General features: G+C 36.7%; 1 protein-coding gene across 1 annotated transcript; it reads left to right on the plus strand.

Moving 5' to 3' along the window:
• Positions 1–729: 729 nt before the first annotated feature.
• On the plus strand, positions 730–22,846 carry LOC125271008 (NLR family CARD domain-containing protein 3-like). The gene is made up of 9 exons (XM_048194928.1): positions 730–1,069; positions 13,353–13,500; positions 15,685–15,804; positions 17,439–17,558; positions 18,132–19,979; positions 20,643–20,816; positions 21,437–21,610; positions 21,688–21,734; positions 21,814–22,846. The coding sequence occupies exons 2-9, from the start codon at positions 13,376–13,378 to the stop codon at positions 22,338–22,340; spliced, it is 3,135 nt and encodes a 1,044-aa protein (XP_048050885.1). The 5' UTR covers positions 730–1,069; positions 13,353–13,375; the 3' UTR covers positions 22,341–22,846.
• Positions 22,847–23,060: the final 214 nt, after the last annotated feature.

The following is a 23,060-nucleotide window of genomic DNA, read 5'->3' on the forward strand; positions in this document are numbered from 1 at the left end:
TATGCCCATTTTATGAGATGTAAAATAAGTCTCTGTCGTCCCCAGAGTGTGTATGTAAAGTTTTAGCTCAAAATACCCACAGATAATTTTTATAGCATGTTAAAATTGCCAGCCTTTTTGTGGCTGACCAAAAACGCGCTGTTTCAGTGTGGTCCCTTTAAATGCAAATGAGCTGCTGCAATTGGCCTGAGAGGGCGGAGCTTCAAGAGCTGATTCTCAGTTGTCAGGATTCAGTCAGGACGCGCTATAATGTCAGAAACTGCGAATATATGCTGCATGGAGATAGAACAGGTATAGTTTAGATACATCAATGATGGTTATAACTTATATTGTTTTCTTGTTTTTATCCACTATATTACTACAAGCCTGTTGAACCGTCCATGGTTTTATGATGTTTTTTTGTAATTCAAACAAAAGATGAAGTGTCCGTTTTCACATTTTTATCATTATAGGATGGTGGTGAATACACACTGCCAACACACATCTATGTCCAATGCATAATAGGTCCCCTTTAAAACTCTGCAGGAAGACATCGCTACATAAGCAGGATTGATTATAATTTAAATACTTGCTTAATTTCTCTTTTCTGTAAGAAGTATGAACTTAAATTGTTGGCTGCATGGAGTTGTTGTTATTTTCATACTGTGTGTATTATTTAGTCACATATAGCAACTGTTCTGAGACTCACTGAGAATGTGATGATGCTCTGCGCCACTAGAGGGAGTGCGTTTGTTTTTCACATGAGTGGAGCTGCGGAGCATGTGACGAATTCAGTAAGCAGCATCCCTATATCCTAGTCACTCCGAAGCCCTTGAAATGGGAACTCTGGAGAGAACAAACCATTTTGTTTCATAAAAAGGCGTTTGGGACACCGCTGACGAAGAAAGCGATGAAAAAACGCCAATAATCTACAACGACCCTTCGTGTGACGCCCCTCTCCTCAGTGTCCTTCAAGGGCGCAAAACACTGTTTGGAATTCGACCCGAAACGAAAGTGAAAGGAAAATAAGCGACTTCATTCCAGGGGGTTTAAACCCTGATCATGGATATTTAAACGTCCTCATTTTGTGGTGAGTTCAGAACTTATTCTTCATATTACCATTAAGTCATATAAAAATGACCTGCTATATTGTTATTTGGTCTTCCTTACATGGTATTTCAAACCATAGGCCTAATTTTACATCGATAGTTTTAAAATGCCAAAAAGACGATTAAATTCATTTTGATATTTAGTCAGACTCTTATCATTTATAATATTTATTTAAATGACATTAACATCGGATAGTATTGAAAGCCATTTTATATGTTTGTGACGCCAACAATTTTGTATTTTTTTTTTACGAATTTGATAATATATTTATTTGCCAGCACACTTTTAATGCACAGAAACGTTATCAATAAACCAATGATTGTTGTACAAACGAGAGAAAACGTGACGCATGTTGGTCATGAAGCCTCTGTTAGGCCTATTGTGCCGCTGTAATCAGATGTGATCAATACTGCGGCAATTCAAATATATTAAAATATTAGAGAGTTAAAATAGAGATCACACACAAACAAACGTGGCGGAGCCAGGATTTTTTCATAGGGGTGGCCAAGCAGGGGCCAGCAACCAGACTGGGGTGGCACAGAAATCTTCATTATTTAAACATAAAAATTCATCTGATTATAATGTAGCTACTGGACTGTGCCTACAACACAACTGAATACAGTTTGTTTTTAGCCTATTTGATTGTAATTGAGATCATGGAATGCTGAGTGAATTTGACTATTTTTCTTCTTCTTCTTCTTCTTTTTTTTAATCATTCCTCACTTGCAGGTTATATTAATAAAGGGGCTCATACTAGCTAAATTTCAACTTGTTCAGTCAGTTCTGGTTCTCAGAACCCCCAATAGCTTGTTCTCCATTGTTGCATCTCCATGGATGAGACAGATAACTACATACTGTACTTCAAAGATTATTCAACCTTCATTGAATTTTATGTATAATCAATGAACTCTTCAACAATTCTGAGTTTGTCTGTTTCAAAAAATAACCAAAAAAGTAAACACTAAATGTTTAACTTTCTATAATGTCAAAATAAATAATTGCAACAGTTCTATCATACTTAAAATTAAACTCAGTACAAAGAAAAAAAAAAGTGTTCTCTTTTGAATTCCCATTTGCTGATGTGGAAGTCAACAGCACATAAATGCCAGAATGTAAAATTATTTATGCATTTAAATGTGATACATTTTTTATTCGTACTTTATAAATTAACGCACAATTAGCATCTTCTAGTAGAAATGCACAGTTCTCACATTTATTTATGCATTAAAAAATTACATATAAGATTGTGCCTTATATTGTGATCTCACATAGCAGAATTTTTTAGTCCAGAGACATGTGACGCATATATAGGCCTACATGCATGCAGTTTTAACGCAGCTTTAATCGCCTTTTTTGGTTATTTCATGACTTAATAGATGACAGAACTACGACGTTGCATTTATAGAGAGTAATATACAGCGCGTCATATTTGAGCGTGATTGAAAAGTGCGCGCGGTCTTGCAACCCACCAGTTGAGAAACATTTACGTAAGCTATAGATATATATAATGTTCGCCGTTCACTGTTGTTTTGCTGAAGCTCATTCGGCACCTGTATCGTTTCCGTGCTTGTTTGACTTGCGCCTGGCGCTGAGGCGAAGTTGGAGTGCACGTCTGAAAAGTCTCCCGTTTTTTGTGGTCTTAAAGAGACGATTCTGTGTTTAAATAAACGCAATTCTTGTCAACAACAACAACAACAACAACAAAAGTAGACAGAAACAGCAATTGTGAGCGGGGTGGCCAAAGGGGTGGCCAGGCTTAGGCCGGGGTGGCCACGGCCACCCCTGGCCACCCCCTGGCTCCGCCCCTGCTGCCGTTTAGTTTTGAAAACACCCACAGTTACAACAAGTGCAGTAACTGCAGTCTAGGGCTGCGTCTCAATCAGCTCCCTATCTCCCTAGGTCCTGAATCAGCGGATATATCGCGCACATGATTTCGGGCACTGCTAAAGACTTGGTTAACTCTATTTTCGGCGACATGACAACGTCACTACCTACTAGTATTTGACAACAGCAGAACTGATATTTTTCTGACATTGCTTTTTCTAATGTTATTAAACTAGTACAACAAATACTTTGTTACAATTTCCTTTAACATTTTAGCTGTAAATTAGGCTAATTGCAAATGGTAGCTAGATTATGTACGCTGCCTTGTATAGTAGCCTACCAATGTTTGTTTACTAAAATATAATTAAATAATGGTTTTCTTAAAACGTATTTTGTGTTTCATGTTGTCCATTAAGTTGGCGATTTATGTTTCAAGCTTAATAATTTCTCTTAAGGGAACATACTGAGCATTGATTCTCCCTGGTTTTCATGGTGCATTTTGGGACTTTTTAGGGAACAAACATTTCAGTGCACTGGAAGGATTTTGTGATTGAAACAGCCCTTGAAATGGCCAACTCCCTCATCGGTGCCTAGTGAACTAGGGAGCTAAGTGAGATGCACCCTTTTTTCCCCTAATGAAACTATTGTTGAATAATCTGCTGAAATGAGCTTAATTTGTGTTGTATTGAGCTTAACTTGCATTGCACTGAACTTTAGCTGTAATTCCCTAATTGTACAACAATGATCTATACTGTACTGTAGTTACACTGTTGTATCTTTATGTGTGTAACCGATCATCCTCAGACCCGGCGCCAGACACAAATTCACGGACGGGCATTTCATTTTTTTCAGGGGGGCACAAATGAGATCAACCTCACTGCATTAAAAAAACATTAATTATTAATTAAATGGACAAAAGCGAGTAAGAACTGACGTGCCACTCCATTGACGAAATACAACAGAGTCATAAAGATGCCTACTGAAGCAATGAAAGAAAATTTTACTTGCCCGATTAGACATAGACTAGCCTGATTAAAACGCCAATAACAATTACCAAAACGGTATAATAATGATTCTGCATCATTTAGTCTAAATGGCGATCCATAGTGCATACTATATAATGTATAATGTAATGACGCTAACAAGGTTCTCTCGAGGAGAAATCGAAACAAATGAGCGCAGCAAACACAAAGTGAGTTAAACTCAGTTAACATACTGCGGTAAAAATAAAAAAAATGTGGAGTTTTTATAACATGATACATTAAGCAACGTCACACGACCAAGAGTGCTGAATAGCATCACGATTGAAAATGTGACACTCATTTCATATGACAGTTAACCAAACAAGTAATTAATATTAAGTCACTTACATTTTAGATGCAATATTGACTGTTTTTGTTGTTTCAGCAGCGAAAAATAGTTCAAAGCTCACAGCAGAACCATAACGCGTCAGTCTCACAGCAGCACTCAACCGTGTTTTCATTACTGAATGATTCAGCGTTTTGAACGAATCGGTTGAGTCAAAGATTCAATGACCCATTCACAAACAACTGCCTCATTCTTTTTTTTTTATTTTATTTATTTTTTTTTTTTTATAACTTTTATTGTATTAACGAATTACAATTACAGTCAGGGGGTACATTAAATAAACTTCATTAAAAAAAAACAAAAATACATAAATAAAGTAAACCAGACAAATTTAGAAAAAAAAAAAAAAAAAAAAAAAAAGAAAGTTAAATAATATGAAAATGTTTACAAATAGAAGCACACTTTATAGCTTTCTTATTTTTTAAACATAACACTGTGTTTAAGTATTGATTTAATTCTGATTTCAAAATTAAAAACAAAGGCTTAATTCCTCCAAATTTAGATTTATGAATACAAAATTTAGCTAAAAGAAGCAACAGATTAATTAAATAATATTCCTTATGATAACATTTGTTATAGGAAAAGAAACCAAATAAAACATTTTTAAAACACAGTTCAAAGCTGGGCATGATGTGAGTCTTAATAAAAGAACAGAAGTCTGACCAAAAATTAACTAAATAAGGACAACTCCAAAATAAATGATATAATGTTTCAACATGTAAACCACAAAATGTACAAAGTGTTTCAATATCGAAATTAAATCTGTTTACAAGATAGTATTTACAAGGGTAATATCTGTAAATAATTTTAAAAGAAATTTCTTTGATTTTATTTGTGATTAAATATTTATGAGGAAGTTTCCAGATTTTACTCCACAACAGACCATCCACATAACCATTCCAAAATGATACAATAGCAGGACTAGAGACAATATCCATTTGAAACAAAGCCCGAATGTAACGATTATTATTCTTAACAAAGGAGAGAGAGAAACAAATCCGACCAACTTCCGTATCAGCAGGATCCAACAAAGATGGAGAGAGTTGAGGAAAGGTATTTTTAAGAAGCATTTTTAGACCAGAGGGAACAGCATCCATGACTACAGCATAATCTTTCGGAGTGATTGGAATGTTATATTTGGAAAGAAATTCAGAATAAGTTAACATAAGTCCTTCATAATTAAAAAGTTGGCTAACAAGAACAATGTTATTATAAAACCAGTTTTCAAAAAATAAAGATTTTGATTTATACGTAATGTGCTTATTATTCCAAATAAAACACCTATTTGGAGAGAAATTGTGTTTATAGATTAAATTCCATGAAAGAAGCATCTGTTTGTGAAAATTAGACAGTTTTAAGGGAATTTTGGTAATGCTGTAGTCACAGAGCAACAGAAATTGAAGACCACCAACCTGTGAAAAGATAAAGTGAGGTATAATATTCCAAATAGATGTTGGTTTTTTGAGGAATTGTTTAATCCAATTCACTTTGAAGGTGTGATTAAGAGTAGAAAAATCTAAGAAGTTTAGACCTCCATTTTCAATTGAGTTCATAACCACAGATTTCTTTATATAGTGGGTTTTATTTTTCCATAAAAAGTTAAAAAGCATATTATCAATAATTTTACAAGTATTTTTATTAACTGCTAAGGATAGCGCTGCATATGTAAGTCTGGAGATGCCCTTTGTAATCAAAACCCTCCCCCTCAAAGACAGGTCTCTTAGTAACCATTGACTTAATTTTTTTTTTGTTTTATCAATGACTGGGGAGAAATTAAGCTCACAACGTTTCTCTTCGTTCTTTACAATCTTAATACCTAAATATGTGATTTCATTTTTAATGGGAATATTACATATTGATGGAAAATTACAGTCTTTGAGAGACATTAATTCACACTTATTAACATTCAGGTACAGCCCTGAAGCTTTGGAGAAAGTATGGATAATCTTAAGGGCTAAAGGTATTTCTTTTGCATCTTTTAAAAAAAGAGTGGTATCGTCTGCTAATTGACTGATGATAATTTCACTACCTGCAACAGTAATACCTCTTAAAGGGCTCTGTTTAATATGATCTGCAAGAAGTTGTGAACAGAGTAAGAATAAATATGGGGAAATAGGGCATCCCTGTCTGATACCACGACTAAGATTAAATCTGGGTGATGTGCCATTACGCAGCTTGATTGAACAATTTGCATTAAAATATAGTGTTTTAATGGAATTAATGAAGAATTCACCAAAACCAAATTTTTTAAGGGCTGAATATATAAAGTAATGTTCAACAGTGTCGACGGCCTTATGGAAGTCTAAAAAAAAAAATGAAACTCTCGTCTGGGTATAAATGTGGGTAGTCAACAAGGTCTAATACCAAGCGAATATTATTTGAAATATGTCTATTACGCATAAAACCTGACTGTGTGTCGTCTATAATAAAATCTAAAGTTTTTTTAATTCTAAAAGCAAATATAGAGGCTAAAATTTTATAATCATTATTAAGTAGGGAAATTGGCCGCCAATTATCTAAAATTAAAGTGTCTTTTTTCGGTTTGGGAATTAAGATAATTAGGCCTTGTGTCAGAGTAGGTGGAAGTTTACCATATTCGATGCATTGTAAGAAAAGCTTTAAAAGAAAAGGGGCAAGATCTTCTGAAAAAGTTTTATAGAATTCAGAAGTTAAACCATCTACACCAGGGGATTTATTTAATTTAAGTTCTGAGATAGCATGAAGGACTTCTTCTATACATATAGGAATATCACACTGTTCTTTTTGGTCTTCATTTATCGATTTTGAATTAATAAGTCTATCTATAAAAATAGAGGAATCAATTTCATTACATCTTGATTCATAAAGACTGCTATAAAAGGTTGAACAGTAATCTGCAATGTCCTTTGAGTTATTTGTTATCATGCCATTGATATTCAAGTGTGAAATTGTATTTATTTTTGCATTAAATTTTTCTAATTGAAAGAAATATGCTGAATTCTGTTCTCCCTTTTCTAACCATCTCTGTCTAGACCTAATGAAGGCACCCTCTGCCTTCCTTTTATAGATATCATCTAATTGACCTTGAAGTGTAGATAACTCAAGATATTCACTATCTGAGAGATTAGGAGATTTCTGAGTCAGAGCTGTAATTTTAGAAATTAACATCTCCTCTTCAAGTCTTTTAGCTTTAGATAATACACTTCCAAACTTTCTAAGACATTTACTAACTTCAAATTTAAATAATTCCCAATTAGTACAATAGTTATTACTAAACTGAGCTATATTCCAATATTGTGCAATCAAACTGCGAATGGTCATCTTTACAAATTCATGTTCCAATAATGACTTGTTGAGCTTCCAATAAGAGTTATGGTAGTTGGAGGAATAAGAAGAATGTAAAAAAATATTGATAGACACGGCCTTATGATCTGTTAATGGTGTAGGAAGAATATTAACAGAAATATCTTCTTTTTGTAAACTGCATGGAGTTAACCAATAGTCAATGCGAGACATACTGGTACATGCCTTATTATTCCATGTAAAAGAACTAATACCAGGGAATTTCTCTCTCCAAATGTCTGTTACTCCAAATTTCTGCATAAAGGCCTTTAGAGTGGAGTTATATGAATTTTCATTGCGAGCTGGCCACCGGTCAAGGGAGTTGTCTAAAGTGATATTGAAATCTCCTCCTATTAGAATAAGTGAATTTGGGAATTTAGATAAACAATATGTAATTCGGCTTTCTAGACTTTTAAATAAAGCATCATTTTCAGTTTTAGAATTGTACCCATAAAAATTGATAATGATTATAGTCACCAGATCTAATTTGCTAACTAAAATAATATAATGACCAAGGGGGTCCCCCTCAGAAAATAAAATATCTCCAGAAAATTTGTTTTTTAAAACTGCAACACCAGCCGAACGCTCAGACCCATGAGCAAACCAAACATCATTACCCCATTGTGCTTTCCAGTAATTTACATCTTTAGGAGTTGAATGAACTTCTTGAAAGAAACAAAAGTCAGATTTCTGCTGTTTTGCAAATAAAAACAAAGCCTTACGTTTAACGTTTAATCTTAAACCCCTGACATTAAGTGTAACTAACGAAAATGACATGAATATATGAAGAACAGAAAGAACAAGAACAATATGAGAAAAACTTCCATTCCCTTCGAGAAAAAAATAGAACGAGTATGAACCAGGTTACGATACTATAACTGTTACAATCAACTTTGTCCAGAAATTAACTTGCATTAGTCCTGCAAAAGAAGCCTATTGTAAACTTACAAGTTGGCCAACAGTAGATCAGGAAAAATGTTTACATGTCACAGGCGAGGCCACTTGTTTTCACGAAGGTGAACGCACCTCTTTCCCATCGATTATTACGCGCACACCGACAAAAAAAGCTCTCTTTCCTTCCTTCCTAGCAGCTTCGACCAACGGCCATCTCTTTATCCTCAACAACTTGTCTGCTTGAGATAGATGTTCGGTAAATCTCAGCTTGTGATTCCTCAGATATTCGGAGGTCTTGGCCAGCCGCCAGATCAGGTCCCGCGTAGATCTTCTCACGAAACGAATGATCACTGGTCTAGGTCTACCGTCTTGCTCTTTCAGCTTCCCCAATCGATGCACAATATCTATGTCATCTTTAAAAGATACGCTTGAATCAGGAGCAACTGAGAGACAGATACCAATGACTTTATGCTTGATGTCTTCCTCAGGATGTTCAGGAATCCCGTACAGACGGAGGTTCCATCTCCGCTGGTAGCGTTCAGCGTCGTTGAGCCTTTGCTCAAGTTCGTGTATTTTGGTGCTATTCAGGTTTGTGGTAGATTTACAACTTTTCATGTCTGTTTTCAATGCGTTTACTTCTTCAAACACAAAGTCAATTGATTTCTTAAGGGCCTCAATGCTCACAGTGTTGCTGGTAATCATTTTTCCGAGATCGTCTGTACTTTCCTTAATTTTGGAAGTTAATGCCGCGATTACATTGTCTTGTAATTCCGTCAGGGAAATGTCATCTCGAGATCTTTTTTGTTGTGGTTTCACAGGCGTATCTAAATCGGAGTCAAGCACGGGATCGAGACTGGGGCTGACAGACCGGGTAACATCGAGACATTTTTGGCAATATTGATGGTCTAATTCAATATGTAAAGCAGAACCATTGTCCACCGAGACAGGTATATCAAATTCCATCTCTTCTGTAATCAACTTGGAGGTAGAATTCTTATTTTTCCCTTTGCGCTTCATCATGCTGTCCTTAGTTTCCATGTGCGTCAGAGAATTCAGTTAACGATCGCCAACATAGGAGGGAATTAAACTAACGTAACTAGCTAGATACTTCGCAAAAACAAAACAGAAAGATTGTCTAATGCATACTCAATTGTTATTATGCAACCAGGTTTAAGTATAGTTAAAATATAGGGAATGGAAAGTCGAATTTGTTTAACTGCATGAAACTGCGACCGCACCGGCTGCCATCTTGGATCGCCTCGATTCAACTGCCTCATTCTTGATGAATCAGCGGTTTGAATAAATGACGCAATGACTCGCTTAATAAGACCGCTTATCACCAGCCGCCACCTACTGGCGGTTTAGTTTGTTTAAAAGTGTAATTCTTTCCTACATTTCTTATTTGTATATTCAAAAAAATATTTAAAACAATCTCAGTTGCAATGTGTAAATTATTTAGTGTAAATTATTCAATTTGATTAGTAACAGCCCTATAGTGTCTTATTCTAATTTAATTTATTGATCAAAATTAAGAATTTAAGATTAAAGTTAAAATTAAAGATGAAGCATATATTTAAAAAGATGCCCTTTATAAAGGTAAAAATATCACAAATATACATATTTAACTATGTCAAAGATGATTGAACTCTGATGAGAATATTGCTTCATAATCAATTATATAAAAACACAATTGTCACAATGTCAAGCCCTTACACATTTTATTTATGTATTCATTGTTACCGTCAATATCTTTGTTACATTTTGTTTTTTAAAGGGCAGGGACTTTATAAAATAGTCAAATATAAGCAACTCACCACTCCAACAAGTTTTAAACAAATAATAATAAAAAATATAAATATAATATAAATATAAATATAAAACTATGTCTACTCAAAGTGCTATTTTCTATTGCATATAACCATATCATATGTTTTATTTCATTTTTCACAATGTCTAGTCAAGGACCTGCTTAACATAAAATAGGCTTAGCCTACTCATCACATTAGTACAGCGGTAGGCGACGTTGTGCGACAGAGTGGAATCTTCTTAAAACAATGTCCTTCCACTCCCCCCGGAACTTTTTGGTTAGGTCCTTTTCAAATGCCAACTTAATTAAATTGTCCTTGCGTCGATGAAGCATGCTAAGGCGATGCTCTGTAAGGACGTTCTTTAATGTGGAAAAAGAGTTCTCACAGAGTGCTGTGCTTGCACCAAAGGTCAAAGCATGTTTGAGCGCCGTGATCACGCTTGGCATTGCTTCGAGAGGTTTCTGAAAGTGTTGTAGAACTTTTTTCATTGTCCATTTACCCCCGTCGGCTGGAAATGAGTCCTTCATTTGCACGCTTAGTAATTGGTGAGTCACTGTGTATTCAGATTCCACAATGGGTGTATTAGTAAGGTCCGGTAAAGGTTTCACTTTGGACACATCCAAGAAAGTAGAATCTTCTGGGTCCAGAGATCTGAGTGCATCCATCAGCACACAATTACGTTCCCCAAAGCGTTCCTTCATTTCCCCACAAACTGCATCGATACAACTGAAATACAACCTGCGTAGCTCTGTGTCGTTGCTGAGATCTTCATATATACTTCTTTCCTCAACTGCATACATAGCGAAGGATGTGTTTAGTGTTTGTCGTCTCTTATCTGGCACAGGCTCTATTGTTGCATCCTTGCAACGCTTCAAGAGTGTCACAAATTCCGTCTCAGAACGGAGATTTTCAATACATGCACATGCTGAATTTACAAGTTGCACACCTGTTAACAGATCCATGTCTTCTGCCTGTAGCATCAGATTAGGGGGGTCGAGATACGATAAGATTTTGTGCACCATCTCTGCAATGAACCTAAAGCTGGGTTCAGACATGGCCCGTAGTAAACCTGCTGCTTCAACTCGAACATCTGCTCCATAGAATGGGCTGCTGTTGATTTCTCGGAGCAGTGTGGTTAGGTCATCAAATGATCTCAGAATAACGGAGACTGTGCCAAAATTACCAGTCCAGCGTTGGTCTAGGAGGCACTTCAATGTCTCTCCCTTGTAGAGAATGGCAACGGTAGGCTTTCTGCAGAATTTGTAGAGCATGTTACACATAGTGAAAAAGTCCACCAAGGCCTGCTCTGCTTCCAACGCATGGGTAACCACCAAATGTAATTGGTGGTTGAAACAGTGGACATAGGGTATATCTCGGTGAAATTTTTGTTGGAGACGTTTTTGCACCCCTCCATGTTTACCTGACATCAGGGAGGCGCCGTCATACACCTGACTGATGATTTTCCCAGAATTCAGTCCTGCTTTTGTTAATTCTTCAATGATCGTGTCAGTCAGTGTTTCTGCATCTCCCTGGTCAGCGGTGGCAATTGTCAGAAGACGTTCAGTTGGCTCATTCAGTTCATTCACAAAACGCACAATTATCGAAATATTCTCTCTTCCTGTCGGGTCTCGAGTTCCATCTACTTTTATCGTATAAAATGACTCGCCAACCTCTTTCACTATGTGCTCCGTGACCAAAGTACTCATAATCTCTATCAAACTGTTTTGAATGTAATGGCTAGTATACCTAGCATTGTGTGGGATAGTCTGCGCTATCTTGGCCAACACAGCATCTTTCCTCAAAGTATATTCAAATAAGGATAAAAAATAATCCGCATCCTTCTTCAGCCATACAATCAAAAGCATCATGGTCACCTCTAAAAGGTAGCTGGTTCACTGCAAGGAACTCGACAACATCAATTACTGATGATAAGTAGTATCTGTTGCGTTCCAAATGTTCTGCATTGATTAAAGTTGTGATTTCTTTACCGGTCTGAATCCGTCTCTCCTTGTCCCTCCACATAGCTTCACAAGTCTGATGTTCTCTTGACGATGAATGTTTATTAAGTCCTTTCCCAGTTTCCACTGCATGCTTCCAGTCGCAAAATCCAATAATCGTAAATGTTGTGTCTGTGGCAGAAGAGGGCGCTCGAAACGTTCTGCATGGGTAGCAGAATGCAGCATCTGCATGAATAGAGTATTCCAGCCAGTCTCTGCTTCTATACCAGGCACTGTTAAATGATCTTTTTTTCCCTGAGAAAACACGTGCAGGAAAGTTTTTTAAGATTACTTGACTGGGTTTCTCAACTCCGAGATCCCCTGGTGCTGCCACCTGTGACGACCCTTGCTTGAGGCCTTGGCAACTGGAACCGCTGGCCTCTGCACTGTCGGGAGTTGAATCAATGTCTCATGAACTGCGACACCCAGGGCTTTCACCTAACGTTACATCGCTGCTGCTCTCTCCTGCCAACTTTGGTGGTTTGGCAAATAACCAAATATTTCCACGCTCACCTATCGACAAACCAATCAAATACGTTTAAAATTATTTTTTTTACAAATCAGACCAAACACATTTTTATTTTTATTCATGAGTTATGTATATACAAAACGATAACTTTTGATAACAGCAGCCTATTGATAAAAAAATAAATAAAAATAAATTGTGCAAACAAGCAAGGAAGGACGGTGAAGGGAGACAGCAGACTCGTCCAGGGCGGGCACTAGTGACTCACAGGGCGGGCCAGTTCCCCCAATGCCCGCCCATGGCGCTGGGACTGGTCATCCTGCTCTGAGCGGGATGTGAACCAGTGTGGGAGGCTAGTTAGGCAAGAAGGATTTCACACACAGCTCTTACTAGCTTGCTTCCATTACATTTGCATGAATAACTAGACGTTGATGAGGTCTCTTTTTACTACACAAAATTACACAAACTTGAATTCCTTCACTAAACACTGGGTTATGGGACTACTGATAAATGTATATTTTTAAACTATATATTTTTTTAAACTATTTTTAAATCAATCTCTCATAACTGTTTTTGAGAAATTAGGTTAGGAGGACGGGGCCTACAAAATGAGTTTCTGTGAAGATGGAGAGAAGGAGGACTCATGTTCTCTATCTTCTGGATCTAGCTCCGATCAGCCCATGAAGAATCTTCCCTCTGCCTTCAGTGATGAAACAGTAACCTCTGACCCCAGGTAGGACACTAACCATTTTCGCACCTTTACAGACTTGTATTGCATTCCAGAACCCTGCAGTTGGTGAGCAGTGTTGGGGGTAATGCGTTAAAAGTAACAAAAGTTTTGTAATCAAATTACTTTTTTTAAGTAACCAGTGAAGTAATGCCTTACTTTTAAATTTACAACAAAATATCTGAGATCATTTTTTCAAAAAACTATGCAAGTTACTTTGTTTTTACATTTATTGACTGACACCTCTCCTGTCCCCATGTTAAGAGAAATCAGGAGTAAGTGCAGAGGCGTTGTATGCTCTGTGTGAGCATGATGGTTATTCCAGACTAGTTATAGACTAAATGTGAGCATACATGTATTAATTTACTTCTCCTGCATCCTCTTCTGTATTCTAGAATGCCAGTGCAGCTGAAAGGCTTGTTTGTTTGTACTTCATCCTCTACTGTACAGGCATGAATTTGCATTTCCATGAGCCTGAGGCTTATGTAACCCCTCCTGTTCGAACCACCCTCTCTAACTGGGACTCGAACCCGGGTCCGCCGGCATGGGAGGCGGGTGCTCTTACAAGGAGGCTAAAGACCACAGTCTCTTGAGTGAGTCGCCAGAGCACCTCGTGAGATCATTGGAGTGAGGCTTACACACACAGCTTGAGGCAGGTCGTCATGTGGAGTTAGGAGATTTGACTTACAGTTTGAAGAGCCAATGGAATTATGAGATTTAGTCACAAGCTTTTTTTAATACTTTTCACTGATTAAATATTTTAAAACCTACAGAGAGACATAAAGGGTGACTGATAACAACAACAACAACAAGGAAATATAATATCTTTTAACTCTAACGATACACTATAAATGTTTGTACTTACCTTTGTATATCCTTATGCAATATTACTCTGAGATGATGGGGCTTCTGGTTAAATATTGATCTCATCATAAAAAACTGTCTTTGTTATTATGCTTGTAATGACTGAGATAAATCAGATACAATTATTTGTTATATTAAACAAATAATTATTTAAAACTTACTCTGGGTTTTGTCCCCATCCCCCTAGAAGACCAGCCTTAGTTTTATTGCCCTGAAATATGTGTGTGTTGCACATGGAGAAGCAGAGAAGATACACAGAAAACCTGCATCTTTCCTGCATTTTTCCCACAGAACACAGACTTTCCTGCATTAATTTATAGACAGACTGTTCTATAAATGAACATGCACATCCCCAGGAAATGGTATCCATTATTACTGATGTTGTATTGCACTCACAGTGTATTCACATGTTTTATGATACATTTAAGGTAACTTAAATTATGCCATGTTTAGTGTCTTTGCTTTCGTATCGAGAAGATGTAAATGCTGTAAACATCATGTTTGAAACACATCAGTATAACAATAATTTTTAATAGTTCCTTTTCAACAACTTTTAAATCACACTCGATCATAAAGCCCCCATAGTGGAATTTTGCCGCTCTGAGATTCATTTCATTGGTCAGGTCAACCCTTAGGGGTGTGACCTCTCCCAGAGCTTAAAACAATGTACGCAATGTTCCTCCCTCTCTCTTACTTCTCCGACAACACAGCGACTGCAGGGGTCTGTGGGCCTTTGGGCCCCCAAATTCCGGTTTAACTCATCATTATCATTGTTCATTCTACCTACTTATGTGTGTGACCTTTGTGTATGTTATGTGTTTGTTAGTTTAGTTATGTGTTTGTGAGTTAGTTAATAAAGATTGTGCACAATACATGTTTGGTTCTGACTCCGTCTGCTAATAAATTGTCTCTTAATAGATTTAGATCCTGACTACATGCTCTGAGTAGTACGGTACAACAAGAATGTTGCTCTCCATAACCTGGAAATGAACATTTCTTAGAGTTAATAAACAATCAACACTGAGTGTTCACTGGACGAACAAGCTAATTGAGTGTAATATTAATTTTAATGTAGCTACATCAAGTTAATCCGATTAACTGATTCACATATTCATAATTAATCAAAATTAATAATCATAATGAGTTATGAATAATTATTAATATTTCCCCTTTGAGTTAATTCGCTATATGCTCTTTGAGAAATGTGCGGTTTCATTGCTTGGTTTCTTGCAGTAGTAGTAGCTTTTAAAGTACCAACTGATTGATATTTGCTACATAAGATCTATACAGTTTGTCTAAAATGTCATTTTGTTTGTCTTTTGTAAGCAACACCATGAAGAGACAGAGATCGAAGTCTCCAGAGCCCAGTATTGTGTCTGCGAAGAGTAACAAATCCATAAATAAACCCCCTGCCTTCAGTGATGCTACAGTGACCTCTCACCCTAGGTAAGACACTAGCCAATTGAGTGTAATATTAATTTTAATGTAGCTACATCAAGTTAATCCGATTAACTGATTCACATATTCATAATTACTCAAAATTAATAATCATAATGAGTTATGAATAATTATTCATATTTCCCCTTTGAGTTAATTCACTATATGCTCTTTGAGAAATGTGCGGTTTCATTGCTTGGTTTCTTGCAGTAGTAGTAGCTTTTAAAGTACCAACTGATTGATATTTGCTTCACAATTTTCAAATTCAACTCCACATTCCACAAATTGCCAAATCTACCATTTCATTCTGGGTGGGACTAAAACAAATCAATGAATCAAACTTTTAATTTTGACAAGCATGTGAAATGCACCTATAGGAAGAGGGGAAATTACGAAACTGCCTGCAAATGACCATTGAAAATTGCATTTAATCATTATTTTAACTAAATAAATAAAGTTATACTGTGATAAGACATTTAGTATAATTATTATCACTTATTAAATTATTTTATACATCATTTTGGAAAAGGACCAACTATTTATTGGGTGGGCCACAATTCAAAGTGGGTGGGCCCAGGCCGAGAGACACAAAACCGAAACTTTACTGTCACTATTCCTCATTAGTGGAATGATCTTTCCAAACTTTCCCTTCCCAAAATTCATTGAGCACTTGACTGTGTCCTGTAAATATTAATTTACAGTGCAAACTATTGACCTTATGTGCTGGAGAAACAATTTTGTGTTTGAACTTCCATTATTGCAGTAGATTTGTTTCTATGGCATCGCTGTCAAGGAGTAATTAGCTGGTGAAGTGGATTTACTTATTGTAGAGTTAACTAAAGTTATCATGAGCATTGTAGTGTTTGAAGCAGATTCAGGGCTGGCACAAGCTCGACTGCTGCTCTAGGCCCCCACTTTGCACTCACAATTAAACAGGATCTTTGAAATGCATGTAAAAGATTGGACATAATGTTTATTGATAAAACTGCACTAAAATAAAAGCACAAACAAGCATGTTTTCTGTTTTTTTTTTCTTTTTTTCCAATGTAAAAAAATCCATACGCAACCACTAATACAGTTGCAAGTGCAAATTACAGTATGTATTATATTATAAGCAGGCTATGCAGGCCCTGGAGTGTACATCATTAGATTCGGGAGTTCCTGGTGGGCCGCTGATACCACTTCTACATAAAGACAGTTTCACACAGAAAGCGGAAAGCATGTTTTATGCGTTTATGTCCAGATAGTTTTATTCATTTTGATGATGAAGAAAAGTTCATTTAGATTTAAAATAACTAATGGGATGATAACTTGTTGATATAAGTGCAATAATAATTTCAAATAAATGTTCTAAAATATGTTAATTTTTCTAACTAAATTTTTTCTAACTAAATTAATTTTTCTAACTATGTCAGTTTGCCTATAGGCATGCCCTGGCCCTGAGCAGATGACATAACAAATGTCAGTAGGCCTGGAAGATTTTAAAACAAGCGTCTTTTTCATAAATCTGTAAGATCTTACATTCATGCTGTAGAAATACAAACTTGAAGGCAGAACGCAATGAGTGCATCACTGAAAATGGGCGGGTCTACATAAGATCTATACAGTTTGTCTAAAATGTCATTTTGTTTGTCTTTTGTAAGCAACACCAGGAAGAGACAGAGATCGGAGTCTCCAGAGCCCAGCATTGTGTCTGCGAAGAGTAACAAATCCATAAATAAACCCCCTGCCTTCAGTGATGCTACAGTGACCTCTCACCCTAGGTAAGACACTAGCCAATTTTAATTAGCAGATGGTTTTTATCCAAAGTGACTTACAGTGAATTCCAGAGGCCGACAATTGCTATCTATTTTCTAAATGCATGTTAGGTCTTTTTGTGAATGATTCGTCCATGTATATGTTAATTTTATTTTTATTCATTCATTTCTTAATTTCTTTTCTTTTTTTGGCTTGAATTCAACAAACATTGGATTGAACCAAGTCCCCTCCCTAAATTTTATTTCTTTGTTGATACTCAGTTTCACTCGGATGTGCATCACAATATGGAAGAAAATATCTGTCTCTACTTCCGTTTTATGATATCAATGAGTTTGGGGCACTCCATTTTCCTCTATGTGGTCACATTTGCCATTTTCTCATTAGTCTGAGATGCATAGTAGTCAGCTTCTGAACAACAACATATCAAGCATATCATACCAAAATGTATAAAATAATGAAACTGTACTGTTTAAATTGACTGGTATTGTGGTATTTTTCCAGTACTGGTAAACAGCGCAACCTTAATCTGTAGAGTCATTGTAATGACTGCAATTGTGTTTTTGCTGCTCTTGATTCAGCAGAGGATCCCACCATCAAACTCATATCAGGCAGGACAAAAATGAAGCAGTCCTGCAGATACATGCACGGAAGACTGGAGACCTGCAGAGAGTCAAAGACCAGCACAAAACCAGCATGAAGAAAAAGTATGAGAGATTATTTGAGGGAATCAAACTCCAGGGGAATGAAACCCTTCTGAACCAGATCTATACACAGCTCTACATCATAGAGGGAGAGAGTGAAGGAGTGAATGAAGAACATGAGGTTTTACAGATGGAGAAAACAGCCAGAACACCACACTCACAAGACACTCCAATCTACTGCAATGACATCTTTAAAGCTTCACCTGCACCAGGATGTGAGGAGAAAGACCAAATCAAGACTGTTCTTACTAAAGGCATCGCTGGAATCGGAAAAACCGTCTCTGTGCAGAAGTTCATTCTGGACTGGGCCGAGGGAAAAGCCAATCAGGATGTAGATTTCATGTTTGTGCTTCCATTTCGGGAGCTGAACTTGATCCGAGATCATCAGTACAGTCTTCACAGACTTCTGCTGGACTTTCATCCTGAGCTTCAAGATATGGACTCAAAGATATATGAGAAGTGTAAAATTGTGCTTATATTTGATGGTCTGGATGAGAGCAGAATCACACTGATGTTTTCAGATGCTCAGAAAGTTTCTGATGTGAATGAGACTTCCTCAGTAGGTGTGTTGATGTCAAACCTCATGAAAGGAGAGATGCTTCCCTCTGCTCTCATCTGGATCACCTCCAGACCAGCAGCAGCCAATCAGATCCCCTCCAAATACATCAACCGCCTGACAGAGATTCAGGGATTCAATGAGCCTCAGAAGGTGGAATATTTCAGGAAGAGAATCAGTGATGAGCATCAAGCCAGCAGAATCATCTCACACATCAGAAGAGCAAGAAGCCTCCACATCATGTGCCACATACCTGTCTTCTGCTGGATCTCATCTACTGTGCTTCAGAAGCTCCTGAAAGAAGATCTGAGTGCAGAAATCCCTCAAACTCTGACTGAAATGTACATCCACTTCCTGTTGATTCAGATCAACATGAGGAATCAGAAGTATGAAGAGAGAGATCCAGAGAAACTCCTCCAGTCCAACAGAGAAGTGATTGTGAAACTTGCTGAAGTGGCTTTCAAACAGCTGATGAAGGGCAATGTGATGTTCTATGAGGAGGACCTGAGAGAGAGCGGCATAAACATCACTGATGCCTCAGTGTATTCTGGGATTTGCACTGAGATTTTTAAGGAGGAATCTGTGATTCATCAGAGGAAAGTCTACAGCTTTATTCATCTGAGTATCCAGGAGTTCCTCGCTGCTTTCTTTGTTTTTCACTACAATCTGTGCACTATTATGGAGATGCTAGCCTTTTTTGAGTTGCATAATTTGCTTAAAGGAGCAGTAGATGCAGCCATAAAAAGTGAGAATGGACACCTGGATCTGTTCCTACGGTTTCTGCTGGGAGTCTCACTGGAGTCCAATCAGAGACTCTTACAGGATCTACTGACACACACTGAGAACAGCTCAGAGAGTATCAGAGAAATCACACAGTACATTAAAGATAAGATCAAAGATGGACATGGACTCTCCACTGAAAGATCCATCAATCTGTTCCTCTGTCTGCTGGAAGTGAAAGATCAGACTCTGTCCAGAGAGATTCAGGAGTTTGTGAAATCAGACAAACAGTCAGAGAAGAAACTCTCTCCTGCTCACTGCTCAACAATCGCCTACATGCTTCAGATGTCAGAGGAGGTGCTGGATGACCTAGATGTTCAAACATACAACACATCAGATGAAGGTAGAAGAAGACTGATCCCAGCTGTGATCAACTGCAGGAAAGCTCTGTGAGTAAATATTTACAAACTATTTATGTGTAGTTTCTATTGGGGGACCATTAATATAAAGTGTTAGCAAATATTAAGCAGACAGTTTACCAATACTCTAATGAGAGTTAGACAACATGCAGGCGCAATTTTACTTATAGTCAAAATGTCTAAAGGGGATCAAAATAAAGTATTACCCTAAAACCTGTAGTTTGCTGTACGTTCAGTATTAAATTGTAAATGTGAAACCAGTCTTTTTGCAATACCGGTAATACAGATTACTGACTCTACCTACTGACTGACAGCTTGTTTCAAACTCTACCTGTGTGTATTTGTGTTTGCGCTAGTCATGTCTGGTTTGTGAATGAACAATTAAATAAAATAGTTAAGGGGATTAAGTACGTTCCAAGAGTTTTGCTATGGTACCAACATTAGTACCCAGAATCATGACCATTTCTGCTATTGGTACTGACTACTGAAATGTTATTCATATGTATGGTGCTACAATCTCATTAAGATGATGTTTATAAAGAGCTCAGTTTGATACCAATACAGTGAAAAATATTTTCTAATGGAGAGAGCTAACTCCTAAATCTATCTTTAGAAATGCTGGATAATAATACAGTAACCATTACTAACTGTCTTTATAAACATTGCCTAAAATTGTGTTTTATTCTATTTCAGTTTTCCTGGCTGCAATCTCACTGCTCATCATTGTGAAATTGTGTCGTCAGCTCTACAATCTTCAAACTCTGTCCTGAGAGAGCTGGACTTGAGTAACAATGACCTACAGGATTCAGGAATGAAAAAGCTCTCTGATGGACTGAAGAGTCCAAACTGTCAGCTGGAGATACTAAAGTATGTAAATGTATTAAATTGAAAATGTTGAATGAATTTATGAAAATATGCTAGTAAATAAAGTAAATATTGTTATGTACAATATCATTAATTAATCACATTTTCATATTTTCTTTCAACTAATTTATCATTTATACATTTGGCCTTGCTTGTCACCAATTTTTTATTTGCTGATTGTGGTTTTGAGTATTGATGAATGTATTGTTTCCAAAAATACTCAAGAGTTAATGATTATGTCAGACAATCCAACTATTCCAGTGGAATGTTCATGCATTACATCTAGCATACTCTCAAATTTGTTTCTTCCCAATCTTGAAAAGAAGTGGGTTTTAACTGATAGTAGGAAATGGAATTGTAATATTTTTATCAAATTCATAATTTGCTTAATGTATTATCATTGATTAGTTTTTTTGTTGTTGTTGTTGTTATTTCATCAAAAGCTTTGTCCCGCCCAATTAAATCTTGATATCAAGCTTGCACAGGAAATTGTGCCCTGTGTACATCTCCATGAAATGTTCAGTCAGATTTCCTTTACTCTAAATTTTTTGACTGTTTTTAATTAGTGAGATATTGACAACAAACTTCTCTTTATATCCCATCTTTACTGTGAGTGTTTATAGGTTGTCTGGCTGTATGGTGACAGAGGAAGGCTGTGGTTATGTGTCTTCAGCTCTGAGTTCAAACCCCTCACACCTGAGAGAGCTGGATCTGAGCTACAATCACCCAGGACAATCAAGAGTCCAGCTGCTCAACGACAAACTGAAGGATCCAAACTACAATCTGCAGATACTCAAGTATGTTAACAGCCTGATACTTTGGTCTTTGTGTACACAATGCATATAAACTTTAATATGTATTTGCATGTTTACAGTGTGGATCATGGGGGAGAGTTCATGATGAAAGAAGGACTGCGAAAGTGTAGGTCTACAAAAACAGACATATGCTCTCATCTTAACTGTTTTGCTGTTAGAAACATTTCTTTCTTTTTTGTGTATAGATACCTGTGATCTCACACTGGATCTAAACACCATAAACTCCTATCTCATGCTTTCCAACGAAAACAGAACGATTACACATGTGAAAGACAAGCAGACATATCCAGATCATCCAGAGAGATTTGATTCATGGTATCAGGTTCTGTGTCAGGAGAGTCTGACTCAACGCTGTTACTGGGAGGTTGAATGGAGTGGATGGGCTTATATAGCCGTGTCATATAAAGGAATCAGCAGGAAAGGAGGCAGAGACTGTAGGTTTGGACGCAATGAAAAGTCCTGGATTCTGTTCTGCTCTAATAACAGATTTACTGTCTGCCATGATAATAAGTTCATAGACATAGGTGTCCCTTCACCCTTGTCTAATAGAGTCAGTGTGTATCTGGACTGGTCGGCTGGCACTCTATCCTACTTCAGCGTCTCTGACACACACACATTCACACACTTACACACATTCAACACCACATTCACTGAATCCCTCTATGCTGGATTTAGGGTTTATGAGTCCTCATTGTCTCTGTGTCAGATTTAGCAACAGACAAAGACACAAAAATTACAGAGATACACTTAATTTATGTCTCTAAATCGCACACATGCACACACATGCTTTCTACCATGTTTATATTTGCATGCACTCTTTGAGTGAACCATTAATGTTTCAAAACTGGTGGACATTTACGGTGCAGGTCGGTAGGCTGAAAAAGACTGCGGGTCAAATAGACAAGGCTATTTATGCATTCACATTCAAGTCTAACATATTCCACAAATATATGTAAGTGAATGTCAGAGAAGAATTTATGACACATAAGTGCATCTACAGAAAAACATAAAAGTGAGATGGGTAAACTTTTAATTAACTACATAAAAAGTGATTGACCTGTTAAAGTATGAAATCACATTATTAAATTGTAAAAAAGGTAATTTTTCCCTGTTGTTATTGGTGCTTTCATAGACATCAGTGTATTTTTACAAACTACAAAAATTGGTTTGTACGTCTGTTTATGTATATATTTGAAACGTAAAATAAACATTATTTATTTGAAAACTGTTGATTTGGGATAGTCCATTCAAAGCATAAAAGCATATTTGAATATTGTAGTTTTGAATATTGTAGTTTTCTTGATGTTAGAGGAAGGTCTTTATAAGGTATAATGTTCTTCAAATGTTCTTTCAACTTAATTTTGATCTAAAATTCAACATTCTAGGAACGTTAATTTGTAACATTCCAAGAACATAAAAATGTCCAGTTTCT

The sequence above is a fragment of the Megalobrama amblycephala genome, linkage group LG7 (genome assembly GCF_018812025.1).
Source record: "Megalobrama amblycephala isolate DHTTF-2021 linkage group LG7, ASM1881202v1, whole genome shotgun sequence".
NCBI lineage: Eukaryota > Metazoa > Chordata > Actinopteri > Cypriniformes > Xenocyprididae > Megalobrama > Megalobrama amblycephala.